Raw genomic sequence first — 15,917 nt, 5'->3', positions numbered from 1 at the left:
TTCTGGCAGCTTAGAGTTCATTTCGCTCCATTGTGTTGATATAACACTGATATGTAACATGTTTTTTCAGGGGACTCCATGAGTTACCACAACAACATGATCTTCTCTACGTATGACCGAGACACTCAGAGGAGGATCCTTCCATGCGCTATGTCATATAGGGGAGCGTGGTGGTACAGAAACTGCCACTACGCCAATCTCAACGGCTTATACAACAACAACAAAGACCACCAGGTGAGTGACCGAAGTCACGTTCAACCTCAGGGATGTTATCAAGAAACCCTTCTAGAATATTTTTAGCTTTGTTCCTGTGTTACCAGTTTGGAATCACGATGTGTTTAGATCCATCCTGTTCCTACATGAACATCGTGCAACAGTCAGGATCCATGCTCCAGACAGATATTTTAATGATTTACTAAATATAAAGAAACTTTTTCTTTTCTACTAACAGCAAAGTTAAAGAACAGTCAAGACCGGGTCATAAGTGGCATTTTGGTATTAGCTAACCTGAGCGGGCACAGGGTGATGCTCTTTCCTGGCACCTAAGACATTTTATTGACAGAGTTAAAAAAAAGCGTCAGGTGACATAATATATGAAAATGCACATTTCATGTTGGTCCCAAGTCTGTACTGTGACGTAAAAACTCAACTTCTTGTGTAGATGATGAAGGTTTGGTGTCCAATGTCCCAAATCCTGATGCTTGAAGTTGGTTTGTAAAGAAAAAGAACCCAGCACTCAACTGATGCTTTAGTGCAATTTTAATCGTAGTAGTACCCAATAAACGTTTCGGTCCTTGAATGGACCTTCGTCAGTAACGTACTGTAGAATAATAGAATAGACCGTATGGTCATAGGGTACAAAAAAGCAGCGTCTTATGTGTGAGTCAGATAGGAGCGGTACTGAGGAGACCGAGCTGGATGGTGGTGCTGTCAGACGCGGTGTCCACCGCGTGGACACCGCGTCTGACAGCACCACCATCCAGCTCGGTCTCCTCAGTACCGCTCCTATCTGACTCACACATAAGACGCTGCTTTTTTGTACCCTATGACCATACGGTCTATTCTATTATTCTACAGTACGTTACTGACGAAGGTCCATTCAAGGACCGAAACGTTTATTGGGTACTACTACGATTAAAATTGCACTAAAGCATCAGTTGAGTGCTGGGTTCTTTTTCTTTATAGTCTATGAAGGTGTGGGAACCTAACCTAGCACCATTCTTCTCCAGTAGTGCACACGGTTTTTGTATCTGAAGTTGGTTTGTAGACCACTTTCTTGATCGATAGTTTTCCTCTCGTGGCTCATTCTTTTTCGTCCCATTTTATCCACTTGTCTCATTAATTGAATCATATAAAAATGTAATATACATTATCTTCCTTCCTTAGGGTATAAATTGGAAAACTTGGAAAGGTTTTGAGTTCTCCATTCCCTTCACCGAGATGAAAATGCGTCCTCGAGCCGCGAGCAACCGACGCCGATTCTAGAGCAGAGAGATTTTTTCAGAACCACTAAACTGAAAACTGGAAGAAATGTGACACCTCCTGCAACCTTAACATACAGTCCGTCCTTCCAGGATCTTTGGCCAAAAAAAACCTTTGTGCCTTTAAATTAGAATGGCTTCATCATAAAACTCTGCATAATATATAATAATGGATTAAAAAGTGGGGGAAATGATTGCAAGGAGGAGAAATCTGGGCTCTAGGTCAGGACTATAAATACCAATTTAACTGTGGGTTAAGGAAATGAAAAACACAGAGGAACATTGGTGCCAATTATTTGCCACCTAGAAAAAAAGGGCTAACCATTTGGTTCCTCTGGGGAGGGGAGTCCAAAACGCGTTCTTATCTATCGGGAAGCAAGACGATGAGTCTATATAGAATTGGGTTCCTTCTGAGAATGGTCCTCGCGCAATCACTTGGCCTGCCTCACAATGAAGGATGTGTTAGTAAAAGCCCAAACAAAGACCAAAAAACATTGGGAGTAAACTAAAATCTAAAATATTGAAAAAGAGAATATTAATCTGATTGATGAGGAGAAATATGTCCAGATATGGTACAGGTGTAGCCACCGCCAACATTACGGCTGTGGCGTGCTGCGTAGATATGAAAATGGCCGTTTTAACGTAGTGCAACCGTCGTAGGGTTGGCTGCTGCTTTATCTGTTGATGTATATAGATGTAAATCAATTTTATTATTTTTTCCAATATTAGAAAAGTAGAAATCGTCATAAAAGAACAAGATCATAACCAGGAAAGCCATGAACGGGGGTCCACAGCCTCCATGATGAGGTCTAGGGTAAGAGGTGCGTGTCACAGAGTCAATGAGAAGATGGTGGCGGGAGTAGGGCCCTGGTTCTACCCTATTCCCTCCACCGATATATAAATAGATTATATATATATAGCAAAATGGATACACTGTCTATTTTTATAAAAGCACAGCATCGGAGGGACAATATGGCAGGGAAGAGATGGTGAAAGTCTGTTCTGTAAACCGCTTCAAATAAAATCTGATGGGACATGATGACGATGATGTCTTGCATGTGATGTGAGTAGACGTGCACTGCCACATGATACACAGGGAGCTGCGGTCTGCAGATATTTCCAAAACCTGGTCTAATCTAAACCCAAAAATAGGCAACAATAAACACTGGAAAATGGAGACAGATGAGAAGATGAGGGGACATAAGAAATATCCAAACAATCTGACGAATTGCAAACTACCCGACTAAACACCCCAGCACTCGTTGGGCTAAAGAGAAGGCCAATATCAACAATTTTGGCAATTTTGTTCAATTATCTAGTGGTTATGGAGCCCTCTCGAATCTCCACTGACAGATGATGTCAGGAGAAGTAAGGGACAACTGCTTGATGCTTTGTTCTACCGCCAAAGAAGTATGGCAGCGGCTTTCTCCGCTCTCACCACTGAAAACACCACGTTGTGTTGATATCAATGTTTTTGGAGGAGTCAGAGATGACCTAAGGGTCCGGTCAACAGCTGTCATCTATACACGACTTATCTTAATTTTTTCGAGATAGAGAATGAACAATAGTAGTATCATAAAAATCCCCGAAGGCTACGCACACCGAGCGCCACATCACCTCCCATATAGGCATCCTAATCTCTTCCATAGTTTTCCAGAGAACCAATTTTTATAATTATCACTTCTTGCATCTCATTTCGTTTGAAGCCCCTGCCCTCGGCTCCTCTCTGAAAAACAAAGACATTGATCATTTCATCTTATAACACAGCTGCGGCTAATTATCAAAGAAGCCATAAACAGAGGCTGAGTCATCCATTACCGCAGATGCGGGAAGAGTGAAAGTGTCACCGCAGTCCAACAAGGTCCAGAAACCTTCATATCGGAAAGTACACTCAGGACCAAAAATAAGCACTCCCCCCGCCTGCTCTCTCCAACACAATAAACAATAGCAATATAAACTCTAAAAATAAAGACTCAACATCAAACAACTTGAGACAACTTAGCCATAACATCTCGTGAGGTCAACATCTCAGATTGGTCACTATTTAATCACATCGGCAAACCACCCAACTAAATAAAAGAGGCGATAGGATCATGTCTTACAGTTCTCAGGACAGACAGCTGACTACAGTGATATAATCAGGGTAAAACCTCATATAGGATTGTAAATATCATCGAGACCATGATCCGTGACACCATCCATCACTTTATGATGGGACCTCACAAAATCGTTATCTGCCAGAATCTTTGAAGGATTATAGGTCCTTGCAATGTGGATGGGGGGGGGAGATAAAGCAGGCAGCAGAATGAGCCTCAGCTAAGATGCATGGCCAGTGGAAAAGAAGAACTCCCAGTCCTGACAGAATAGATAGAAAGGTCTCTGAAACCTTACACTTACGGTGGCTGACCATAAACTCATACTTGTTCGGCTGAAGGCTCTCTAGCCTGCCATCCCATCACTTGCTAGACATACACATTAGATCCGGACGAGCGTTCATGTGTCGTTTAGCAGCGGCTTTTTTCTCTGAAAACAAAAGGTTTGCCAAGTTAAAATACATGTATCCAAACCACATCTCCCCCAATAATTGCTGTCTAGGTAGAGTCGGGAGGAGTCTATACACAATAGAGTATTGCCTGGTCCTGCTGAAATCAACGGGTTTGGCCAATTTGTAGAGTCCCCTATTCTATTGGAAATTAGAAGTGTAAAAAATATTAATATTGGCCTAATGAGGTAAAACATGAAACTGCCAAGGGAAAATAATTCAAGTGGCGTATGTGTGGTGGCAACAAAATAGAGGAGACTTAGCATAGGTAATTATTACTTCTATACATGTGGTGAATCTTGAAAATGTCTCTTGGTTGTGTGAAACTGAGGATCAGTAATTTTCAGCTTGAGGAGTTGAGATCATCTTCCACAAGACCAATGGATCGTCTCCTTACCTACTGTCCATGGAGAACATTTATAACCTCAACCTTCTTCTTGGTGGAGACCACTCTCTTTTTTGGTTGTCATAGGCCCATCTCATTATACAGCCACATTTCTGCCTCCATTTTAGCATGGTCTAAATTAAATATATGGGCAGGTAGAGAACATTTGTGGACCACAGATCCAACACATTATAAAGAGGTAGCTCACTTGGCTACAATGAGACTTCTGAAGATCTGGGGCCCAACCATGTCCTTCTTTAATGACGGGTGAGAACTTGGAAAGAGATGTCATCCTAATACCCAAGGATCATGGACTGGGACACACAAGAACCAATACTTCATGTTTCTGGTGAGTGGTGTGGTGGTATTGCCCAGCTCCAGAAGGGGGCCATGTTTTAGTCCTTACAACCTCAATGTACACCCATGATCCAATCTAGAGTCAGACATTGACAACAATATTTGGTTGTTATGAGGAACCTATCGGTGATATGAGTTCTCCATGTGTGACCCATATGTGAGATCTGGGAGGGGGCGTCAAGAGTTACTCTACAGCCAAAATTGACTTTGATTTTATGAAATATTATAATAAAGTATTTTATTTGTTTTGTTGCGTCGCTCAGAAGCTTTCAAGTCACACAGAATAACAATTACCGAGGTATTAACCGCTGATTTACGATGATTGTTGTGTGGTCATCGTTGGCCAGAAGACGAGGTTGATCCAATATTATTATCCATGACTTCAATGTTACTAAGACATGAATCATATAATCATGTGCACATTGTTTCCTACCAGCATACCTTCCAGCTGACATCATACGGCGCCTCCTCAGTATAGATGTGGGACTACACATGCCATCATTCACAGCTACTGCTCCACTCCTGGGAGCAGTCTAATAACTGCAGCTCATATCCTTGTATTATTATATGGCCGGAGACTTCTCCAACATATTACAGCTTTTTCCATGGCCCACTAAATGTCTTCATCACAAAACAAGGGAGGGCGGCCATTTTGAAAGATGGACTCCTACTCGCACTATGTCCCTAACCTCTAAAATGTAATTGGTTTTCATTACCAAAATTCTCAAAAATAGTTTAATCAACGAAATGGCAACCACTTGATAAATAACTGGTATTATTTTCTGAACCCTCAAAATGGCTGCCTCAGTGAACTTTTACCTCAGTTTCACCATTCAGTCCTTGGGTGTAACACGAATTACCAGCAACCGAGGCATGGCAAGTATTGCCCCCCTCTAACCCAGTATTAATGCCACCTGATTTCACCTTACAGCAAACACTTTGTGTCATTGCACACAAAAAAATAGTTTTATGTTCATCTTATCTGAGCCAGTGAGTCCTCTCCTCTCCTGCACACAAGTGGCTCAATGCAGAGACGTCTTTATGAGACCGTGACGTCTTGTAGGCCTGTGGCCTACAGTACGGAGAGTGGTGGACCAGGGACCCTAATGTTATGGCCTCTAGTTCCCTTCTCTACCACAGGATACAACTGTATTGGTGCCATGTGGCGCTCATCTGGATATTGAGGGCACACGGCTAGATAGGGCATGCACTTCCCCAGATCTCTGGCATTATGGGTGCCATTGCCTTTTTTTACCCCTTTGGAAATTTTACACCCAAGAATTTTGCTTCTTCAACAATGGCCCCTGTGCCCCCATGTCTAACACTATGTCACTGAATCAGTTTCATTATTACTACATATTGAACCCGTTCTGCACCCGGGTGGCGGGCATTTTTGTCTGCGAATTTGCATATACAGTGTCTTCTCCCATCTCCATTATTCCTATGGCCGGTGCATGCGCACTTCTATCTTGACATTGTAGTACATTACTTCAATAAAATGCCGCCGGTTTCAGCGCGTTCGTATACCTCAATTTCTAACGCCATTTTATTGAAGTATTGTACTACAAAATTAAAGAGAACCTGTCAGCAGAAATAACCCTGCTAAGCTGCAGATATGGGATTAATCTGCAGGATAGTAACGTTACGCAGCCTGGAGCAAGCGATCTTTATTCTCCCCTCCAGCAATCAGTTTCAGTCATAGGAGCGGGTACGGTGCTGGTTCAGTCATGGTGGTGGGGGCAGCGCCGGTTTAGTCATGGAGGCGGGGGTGGCGCCAGTTCAGTCATGGAGGCGGGAGCAATACCTGTTCAGTCATAGGGGCGAGGCTGATTCAGTCACCGCTCTGAGTATACAGTGCAGCCGCTGTAACCACGTCCCAGGCGCTGACTGACACAGGCTCCACATTGCGGTCGGCTGTCAGTCAGGGCCGAGGGAGCAGTTACAGCGGCCGCTCTGTATTCTCAGAGCAGTGTCTGAACCTGCGCCGCCCTTATGACTGAAACTGAATTCTGGCGGGGAGAATAAAGATAATTTTCTCCTCCCTGCGTTTGGCTGGGTGCAGGCACCGGGCAGCATAATAACGATGTTAACACGCAGATTAACCCCATATCTGCAGGTTAACAGCATTATTTCAGGTTCCCTTTAATTTTGTTGTACATTACTTCAATGAAATGGTGCCGGAGTCAGGGCGTGCGCATATACCCGGCACCATTTTATTGAAGACACTGTATATGTGAGTTTGCACACCACACACACAGACACCACACACACACACTCCTTCCTGGTGCTTGTGCTGTCTGGTCTGAATGGCGACTGGCGGCCAGGAGGTGCGGTATTCACAGTAATGGTGTCTAACCGGCAGTGCAGCACACGCCGGTCTCCTCATCACCGCTAGAGCCAATATCGTGGAGAAGGCCCCGATCACATCAGACAGCGCCATCCTCTCCTCTTCAATAAAATGGCGCTGACTCCGCCACCACACTGTGCAGGCACCGGCGCCTTCAGACAGAAGCACACATCTCTGGTTATATCATAGATTGGATCATGACACAAAATGGCCGCCTGTCACCAAGGTAGCTGGACACACAATAGTAGAACTACAGTCAAGAACACGTTATAATGTAGATGTTCCTATTTTCAATTTTAATGCCCAAATAAATAAATATGTAATACCCATATATATCTTCTGTGAGGACGTCGTCAATAAATCATAATGGCCGCTTTATTAGTGAAAGATGATAATGTCAACATCATTCTCTACATAGTCTTTTAGTCCTCAAAATGGCCTCCTCTGTGACCTACTAGCTCAGTTCACCACCGATTCTCTGAAGTCAACTTTATTGTCATTAGCATTGGTTCAAAATACAAAATGGCCGCCTGTCACTATGGCAGCCGTACAAAGCACAGCAGTAAACTAAAGTACAGTATTTATTATAATGTATATACTTCCATTTTTACAATTTTTGCTCAAAATATACCTGATCTTTTGGAAGGACATTGCTAGTAACAGAATTAATGGTGGATGGTTTATTTGTGATTGGTGTGAATGTAGACGCTATTCTGTAAGAAACTCTTTTAGCCTTCAAAATGGCCGCCTCTGTGACCTTATGGCTCATTGATTTTTTGTGGTCACGTTAATTCTTGATACTATTGACACGAAAATGGCCACCAGTCACCATGGTAACTGGACAAATCATAGGTCTATACTAAAGTAGCACACATATATTATTTTGTATACATTTGTAATCTATGTGGTCTGTGAGGACATCATCGATATATACCTCTATGGAGTTAATAAAGATTTTACTACTTGTAGGTCAATTAATGTATATTTACTGCCTTTAGGTCAGGAGGTCTCTGATGGCTACTCTCATTGCATTAGGAAGTCTCTGATGGTAACGCTCATTGGATGATGAAGTCTCTGATGGTTTCTATAGTTGGATCAGGAGGTCTCTGATCGTTACTCTCAATGGATGAGGAATAGTGATGAGCGAATATAATCGTTCCTCGAGATTTCTCGAGCACGCTCGGCTGTCCTCCAAGTATTTTTTAGTGTTCGGAGATTTAGTTTTTCTTGCTGCAGCTGAATGATTTACATCTGTTAGCCAGCATAAGTACATGTGGGGGTTGTCTGGTTGCTAGGGAACCCCCACATGTAATCAAGCTGGCTAATAGCTGTAAATCATTCAGCTGCGGCGATGAAGACTAAATCTCCGAGCATTAAAAAATACTCGGAGGACCCCCGAGCATGCTCGAGAAATCTCGATTAACGAGTATATTCGCTCATCACTAATGAGGAACTCTCTGATGGTTTCTCTGTTGGATCCGAAGGTCTCATATAGTTACTGTCGTTGGATGATGAAGTCTCTGATAGTTTCTCTCTTTGGATCAGGAGGTCTCTGATAGATACTCCCATTTGGTTAGGTCTCTGGTATTACACCTGTTGTGTTAGTAGATCTCTGATGGTTACTCTCGCTGGATCAGAACGTCCTGATGGTTAGTCCTGTTGGGTCAGGAGGGCTTGGATGGCTACTGCCGTTGGGTCAGGTGGTCTCTGATTGGTTTCCCTTATTGGGTCAGAAGGTCTTTCATTGTTTCTCCTGTTAGACCAAGAGGTCTCTGATGGTTGCTCCTGTTGGATCAGGAGGTATCTGGTGACACTGTTGGACCTTCTCGAGGAAGGGCACGAATCTTAAAAGGATGACATTTCAGATTAATGCCAAAAACACCCCTTAGGTCAGGAAGAAGAGTTGGTGAGAGAGGACTGAAGGTAAAATCTCTGAGAAGATGTGAAAGGAAGAAGAATATTTCCATGCGGGCCATGGCCTCTCCAACACAGAGCCTTGCCCCCATACCAAAAGGAAGGAGCGACCGGGAGGAAACGTTACCCTCAAGTTTTGTCAGGAATCTTTCTGGAAAAGAGGAGACAAAGATTCTGTTATTCTCATTCCATGTATCACATTGATACTAAAGATGTGCACAGTGTGTATTCAGAAAGTAGAAAGGGACGCCATTTTGTTGGCTAGCAGTATCTATGTTCTACAGTCAATTCATTAACCAGCCACCATTTTGGTCCATGTCCCCTTGTCATTTCTGTTACTCTTGTGTATAGGAGTAGTTTATGGCTAATTGTATCACTTAACATCATGATCATACCGGGGCAGAACTGTTCAGGATTTTCCCAGACCGTTTCTTCACGATGAGCTGCGAATATATTCGGAATCACGGTGGTCCCTTTTGGAATGTAGAAACCTGCAACGCTAAGTGGTGAAGAGAAAATATATTAGGGGTGGGTAATACGGGTCGTGCTCCCTGCCCGGTTCTCCCTTGCTGTCGATCTTCAACATCTGGGGCGCTAACAAGCCCTAATGCGACATCAATATGTGAATCGCGCTGCCGTGGACTAGTATGTGCCAGAGGTGGCCAGGATGTCAACTGCGAAAGTGAAAAGCAGCTTCCAAGAAGGGCTTTGAATGGATGCCAGGTTTAGCCAATGCAAATCGTACTGCTCACCTCTACTACATATATATAAAACTGAGTGATATCCTGCAGCTGCATCCCCCTCCTCCCTCTCTTCTATTGAGGATTACACTTACTGTGATTGAAGAGGTTTCTGAACATTGACATGTAGACATAAAGGGGATCTACAGTCTGCTGGAAGACGAGGAGACGCTACTTTTCCTCAATAAAATATATTACACAGATTTGTATATTCACATTGTACCAAGACTGGGCGATTTGGTTCCATCAGGTCCTACAGACACGGTACATTATATTCCATTTTACCTGGTGTCTCTGGTGGTAGAATGTGGCACCGCAATGGGCACCACAGGGCACAGTCTCAGGGTCTCTGTGATGGTGGCGTTAAGATACGGCATACTGTTCCGGTCGGCGTACGTAGGATATCGATCGTGCCCGACTGCGCTTATGATCTCCTTGTGAATTTTCTCCTGAGCCTGAAAGAAGTACAAATGGTGATCACGAGTGATTTCCTCACATCCATCTTGGTAAAGGCAGCCGCTACGAGTCAACTTGGAATTTGGCATATGGCTTTATTTTACCCAAAATGACTGTTCACCAGGTCATCAATCTGAAAAATCTGAACACCTGGCAGATTATTGGCTTTACCACCAATGGAGCAGCCATAGTGGGAAGGATGATGGGGTAATGGGACCTGGCACAGATGCCCTTCACATTGGCCAGCATTAGTAGTTTGGTGCGGCAGTGCCCAGAAGTGAGAAGCGAGGTGTCAGTAAATCGGAAGGGGTCTGGTCTGGGGTCAGAATGTATTTCTGGGTCAGAGGTCGGGATGACTTGTTATTGGGTCCTAATTAACTTACTGGGGCTGACTGTCCACTACTGTAAAAGTTAAACTTACTGTACACATGTGGGTGTAAGAAGAGAAAAAAAAAAACAGTACTCACCTCTTGAACTGCCGCCACTTCTCCACACTGGTTTTCTAACAAACATCTGGCGGAAGTGTCACGTGACCACTGCAGCCAATCAGGAGCTGTTTTCAGCTGCAGACTTCACAACATGGAAGAAACTGTTCATGGAGTGTGAAGCCTGCGACTGAGTAGTGGCTGCTGATTAACCGCAGCGGTTATGTGACGCCTCTGATTCCACGAAACCAGGCATCCACATTAACAAGGGTCTAGGGTGTGGTTAGATCTGAATTTATCTTGGGGTCTGGTCTCATGACCCTATACTGCATTGCTATGAGGGGGAACATTAAAAATTTTCTATGGCGCCCAAAACTTTGGTTGGATCTTGCGTTATACTGCTATGAAGTGACGTGGCCATACCTCGGGGTGGTGCACAAGGTACGCCACAGTCCAGGTTAATACTGATGCCGTGGTCTCCGTGCCTCCAACAAACAGGTCGACCACGGCCATGTGAAGATGATCCTCTGTGAGATCCGACGCGTCTCCTTCTTCAACTGTGGAATTTTCTTTAAGAAAACGGATCATTTCATGCACAATGTCCTCCTGAGACTCTTCTGTGGGGGGATCAACCTGCCACAGACGTCAGAGATCAGGGTATGACCACGTGAGGAGATGTCGTCCAGGATTGGGCCATGTTCCTCTCTTACCTTGTGTCTCGCCATCTGTCTCCTCACAAAGCCGTCTCTCTTATCCACGGCCATCAGGAGGTGACGTAAGGATTTATTTGGCAACTTCTATATGGAAAAAAGAGCGGAAATTTAGTAATATGGACTTTTACGGATATGACAATACCAAGCATGTTCATTTTATTTATTATTAAAGGGGTGCGATTCCAGGTTTGAGAGTTTTAGTTTTTTTTTTACGTTTTAAAAAACATTTTGACACTTTTTAGGGGACTTGAGCCTGCGATTATCTGAGCGCTTGTTCTACTGCAAAGGAAAAATCACAGTCCTTCCTCAGGTTCCCGATTGCACTTAAAACTCTTTGGCACCTTGTGGGCATTTAAGGCGTTAACACCGGCGATCTGAGTAACTGTTCTTAAAGGCAGATGCGGGCTGTATAATACAGCCAACATTCACCATGTGTGGAGCGGACTCAGTAGCTGAGCCTGCAGCTGACAAAGGATGTGCCAGGAAGGTGTTAAAGGGGTTGTCCAAAACTCATGCTGCTGAGACCCCTACCGATCTTGAGAAAGTTCTTTGTGTGGAAAGGAGTGGTACTGAGCATGTGCGACCACCACTAATGCATGGAGCAATGGTCGCACATGTTAAATCTGCAGGATCAGCTTAGTCACTCGGGGATGTGATTAAAGGGGTTCTCCAGGCTTGGTACAAAAGTCTGCAGACCCTCTATGTGACTGCAGAATGGTGGGCAATGCGCACTCTTTCACGATTTCCTGGTATTCCCAGTACGAGCGGGCGGAAGTGTCATCATATTTCAGTGATTTGCATACTTGTGGTCTCGTGTCACATAGAGGGTCTGCAGACTTTTGTCTTAAGACCAGACAACCCCTTTGTTTTCTTACCCTCAGGAATGGGATGAAATCCAGAATGTTGACACCCGGAGCCTCAAAGAGCTTGATCAAATGAACAATGCACCTGTGGATGTCCTGGAACGTGGGGTCCGACAGCTCGTACTGCGAGAGACGAGGGGGATGTGAGATTATAGATGACACACAAGGAAAAAAAGACATGAAAGGGGTGATCGAAGGATAAGGGAAAATGTACGATCGCCCGGGGTCTCAACAGTCACTAGAAAAGGGGCCAAATTCTCCTGTGTGACTGGAGCCGTACTGAGCATGTGCGGCCCCTTGAACCATCCGCTGTGTATAGCAATGATGGTCGCACATGCTCACTATAGCCCCATTCATAAGGGGACGTTGGGCTCCCATTATTGGGGCTGTTGGAGGGGTCTCAGGATCCAGACCCCCGGCGATTAAACAATTATCACCTACCCTGTTTAAGTTGCACAGCATGAATAGAGGGAAAATCACTGGTCTCTGCTGACGGGAGCACCACAGGTCCTGATGGTTTGGGCACCAGGATCAATTGGCGCCCAATGATACGGGGAGCGGTAGTCAGTCCTTGTATTGTATCGCCATATGGTAACGTTACGCGGTGGCTGTACCACTTTGATTTCAGCACTAGATGGCATCTAATAAGGTTATATGGCCCCCAGGGGGCACCATCCGATCCAAGCACATCCGCCAGGTCTGAGGGGGATTAAACTTAGCGGAGAAGGAACTACCGAAGTATCAGTGACTATTCCTCTACAGACGCGGCAGGGCTCATTCTGTTTCCTTTGGGCACTGGGATACCTGACGTAAGGATTGGAAATGAAGCGTCAGTAGGATCTCACCGATGTGCCGAACGTCAGCTCCGCGATCACCTTACACGTGCGCAGGGAGAAGTCTTCGGCCACGTTGATGGGGTCCCCACTTCTGTTCATGAAATCCTGGGGAAAAGAAGGACATCCTATAATGACTCTTCATTGGGTGCAGGAGGTGATCTCCATAACCCTACACAAATCTCAAAAACTATTCCCCCCCACAGAAATGAACTGGGACATTGTGAGCAATTATCACAGAAGCGATGTCCGTGGTGATACCCTGGCTCACCTGGCACAGGTCTCGGGCCTCGGCCGCCAGCGTCGTCTCCAGGTCTCTCCTCACCCGCTTCTGTAGGGAGGACAGGGTGAGACGTCTCTGCACCTTCCATACCGGAGTGTAGTCTCCGAGGGACAGATCTTTCCCCCCCATTGAGATCAGGTCACCTGCACCACCGATGATAAAAGGCAGCACGTGAGCCAACAATGGCCGCTTGATGAGGAGGGGGACACCCATCCACACCGAGGACCTACCTACATAACTCTGGGGTCGGCCGGCAAAGTCGGCCCATTTCTTAATCAGAGCTTCACGGATCAAAGCTGCATTGTTCAATACGACAACATCTGTGTGAGGAGAAGATGGAGGAAGGACCAGGAGTATTAGACCCAAGATCACAAGGTTTTGTGACATACGGGGCCTCCCAGATCGTAGTGTCACACCATGCGCACATATGGTGACCATATAATACAACCGCCATACAGCACCAGACAATGTGTGCGGCACAATCACTGTACTGTCACTTTAAATTGACTTTTTCTATAGTTTTAAAGTAAAGTTTTTGGTAAGAAAGTCGCGGACCCGGGTCATAAACTTACCGTGACCCCAGAAGCTGAGACGATAGACGGGGCCGTATTTCTGTGCCAGACGCATAAAGTGGCGCGGTAGATCACTGTGCCCCAAATCCAGGAGATTGCCTAAGAAAGGCAGCGGAGTGGGACGCGGGGGGCGCTGGTTCTGGCCCGGTCCGGAGAGCCCACGTTTGGAGTGAGAGCATCTCACATAGAGGAAGAGGAGGAGGAGGAGAGGAGGCAGCAGCAGCACCGGCACCATGGTGCAGCCTCACACTGCGCAGATGACGGCGGTATATGTAGTGATGGGCATAACCTTGAGGATGGGAAATATTGGGGGAGGCGCAGGGCAGACAGCTAATAACTAATGGACTCTGGCTATTGCACAACTATGACTTGTAGCATGCTGGCGCCTGTAGTGTCACAACAGCTGGACGGACACAGGGTGGAGAACATGGGGTCTCAGGCTCCCGGGGACATCAGCAGTAGATCTAGTCAGCAAGTAAATGGTTAAATGATGATCTGAAAAGAGCACTCTGACCTGGAGGTCTCTGATGTCCCCTATAGGACAATCAGTAATGATTAGATCCCCCGGGACACCAGCTGGGCTGCAACTACAACTCCCAGAATGGCCTAAGGCCACATGACAGCCCATGTCTGTCAGGGAATGCTGGGAGTTGTAGTTTCACAATGACCCAGGTACCAAAGGTTGTTGATCCTGGCTGGACTACAGGTTCTATACCCTGCGCTTCAGATAAAATAGGGACTGGTTCACTTTAACCCCTTAGCACCCACAGTACGCTCCTTGAAGGGAATATGTCAGCAGGGTGGTCTCGCTATGTAATCGCTCGTCCCCCAATACAACTTGTACCATTTCTGCAGAGATCTGGGAAATCCAGTGTAGAAATCATATGCAAATGATGAAAATGCACTGGGGGTGTGTCACTGCACATGAAAGAGGCCGTCCTAATGCAGACACGCCCACAGAGCACTTACATCCTGATTTACATATGGGATTCCGCCTTAGATATGATTGACGCATCGGATTTATACAAGAAGGAATCACTTTTATTGGGAGACGAGCGTCTATACTGCTGCTGCCATATCTACCAACTTGCTGACAGTTTCCTTTTAAAGGACCTTACCGTACAGTAAAGAACAAACCCTGTGAGTGATTGTGCAGTGGGAGCGCAGCTTGTAAGGGTGGGATTGGAGGTGCCCATCATCCCGGCCATTAAACCCTTTGATCACAGTTGGGGGGGACCTAGATGGGACCCCCGGGCTGTTTGCACAATGAGCATGAAGTCAGGGCTCTAATTCCAGTCTGCGTCCCAGTGCTGGGAAGTCATCTGGGCGGGATCATTCCCTATAATCGTGGCCATAGTGGCCTAACAGAGGCCCGATGTCAGCAGTCGCTCCTGAATCCTGCTGTCTGGAACTCAGGAGCGATTCACTGGCTGGTCAATATTCACGACTGTTCACAGAATTGGCTCCGCCCAGATGACTTCTTGGGGATAATTAGCATATGGCTGTTTTTTCACGTTTTTTTTAACTCTGAGTATGGACCTTGATATACAGACTGTATATCCATATAAGCCTGTGATTGTGGAGGTCATGTCAGGGGAGCACCGTGGCCGCTCCGTATAAAAAGCATTAGGTGAGGAGCAGAATAACAGCGAGGGCTCAGCGTCACGGACACAAGTGATATCATATATAGAGACCAGAAATACTATAATATACCTACATGTGCCCCGAATAGTGCTGAAAAAGATATCAGCAACACGACCCGATGTCTACAGGAAAAACATATTATAAAGCCGAGAAGCCGTAGCGTTCCCGCTGCAGGGTCTGCGCCCATTCACACTGCGCAGCGTCTCCCGGTGGACCCTTATATGGCAGATTTGGTTTTCCAGCACCCCGGACCCGATGCCCCCGACCTCCTGCTGCTTATCTCTGTATCTGATGAATGAGGGACGTCTGTGCCGACCTCAGATGGAGACGGATCCTGAGCCCAGAATACGTCATGGAGAGAT

General features: G+C 45.6%; 2 protein-coding genes across 3 annotated transcripts in view; one reads left to right on the top strand and one right to left on the bottom strand.

Moving 5' to 3' along the window:
- The window catches only part of TNXB (tenascin XB), a 61,434-nt gene extending 58,914 nt beyond the window's left edge, over positions 1 to 2,520 (top strand). For both annotated transcript variants that reach the window (XM_069746371.1, XM_069746369.1), the window contains 2 exons: positions 71 to 234; positions 1,387 to 2,520. In XM_069746371.1, coding sequence (XP_069602472.1) covers positions 71 to 234; positions 1,387 to 1,485 — 263 coding nt within the window. In that variant the 3' untranslated portion in view covers positions 1,486 to 2,520. The remainder of the gene's footprint in view (positions 1 to 70; positions 235 to 1,386) is intronic.
- A 4,947-nt stretch (positions 2,521 to 7,467) lies between these two features.
- On the bottom strand, positions 7,468 to 14,151 carry CYP21A2 (cytochrome P450 family 21 subfamily A member 2). The gene is made up of 10 exons (XM_069755435.1): positions 13,912 to 14,151; positions 13,570 to 13,659; positions 13,328 to 13,482; positions 13,069 to 13,164; positions 12,236 to 12,346; positions 11,358 to 11,444; positions 11,071 to 11,280; positions 10,052 to 10,221; positions 9,422 to 9,525; positions 7,468 to 9,177 (listed from the first exon to the last, which is right to left on the bottom strand). Exons 1-10 carry the CDS (start codon positions 14,144 to 14,146, stop codon positions 8,906 to 8,908), a joined length of 1,530 nt encoding a protein of 509 aa, XP_069611536.1. The 5' UTR covers positions 14,147 to 14,151; the 3' UTR covers positions 7,468 to 8,905.
- Between the last annotated feature and the right edge of the window lie 1,766 nt (positions 14,152 to 15,917).

Source organism: Ranitomeya imitator, chromosome 2 (assembly GCF_032444005.1).
Source record: "Ranitomeya imitator isolate aRanImi1 chromosome 2, aRanImi1.pri, whole genome shotgun sequence".
In the NCBI taxonomy this organism is placed as follows: domain Eukaryota; kingdom Metazoa; phylum Chordata; class Amphibia; order Anura; family Dendrobatidae; genus Ranitomeya; species Ranitomeya imitator.
Note: the sequence above shows the minus strand (reverse complement) of the source record. Positions and strands in the feature narration are given on the sequence as shown.

Bases quoted from the DNA above. Each gene is read 5' to 3' on its own strand.
- CYP21A2 (XM_069755435.1), bottom strand. From the start codon at position 14,146: ATGGTGCCGGTGCTGCTGCTGCCTCCTCTCCTCCTCCTCCTCTTCCTC. The intron at 9,526-10,051 runs GTAAAATGGAAT...TTCACCACTTAG, and splicing joins TCTACCACCAGAGACACCAG to CGTTGCAGGTTTCTACATTC. The intron at 9,178-9,421 runs GTATGATCATGA...CCTCTTTTCCAG, and splicing joins TCCTGAACAGTTCTGCCCCG to AAAGATTCCTGACAAAACTT.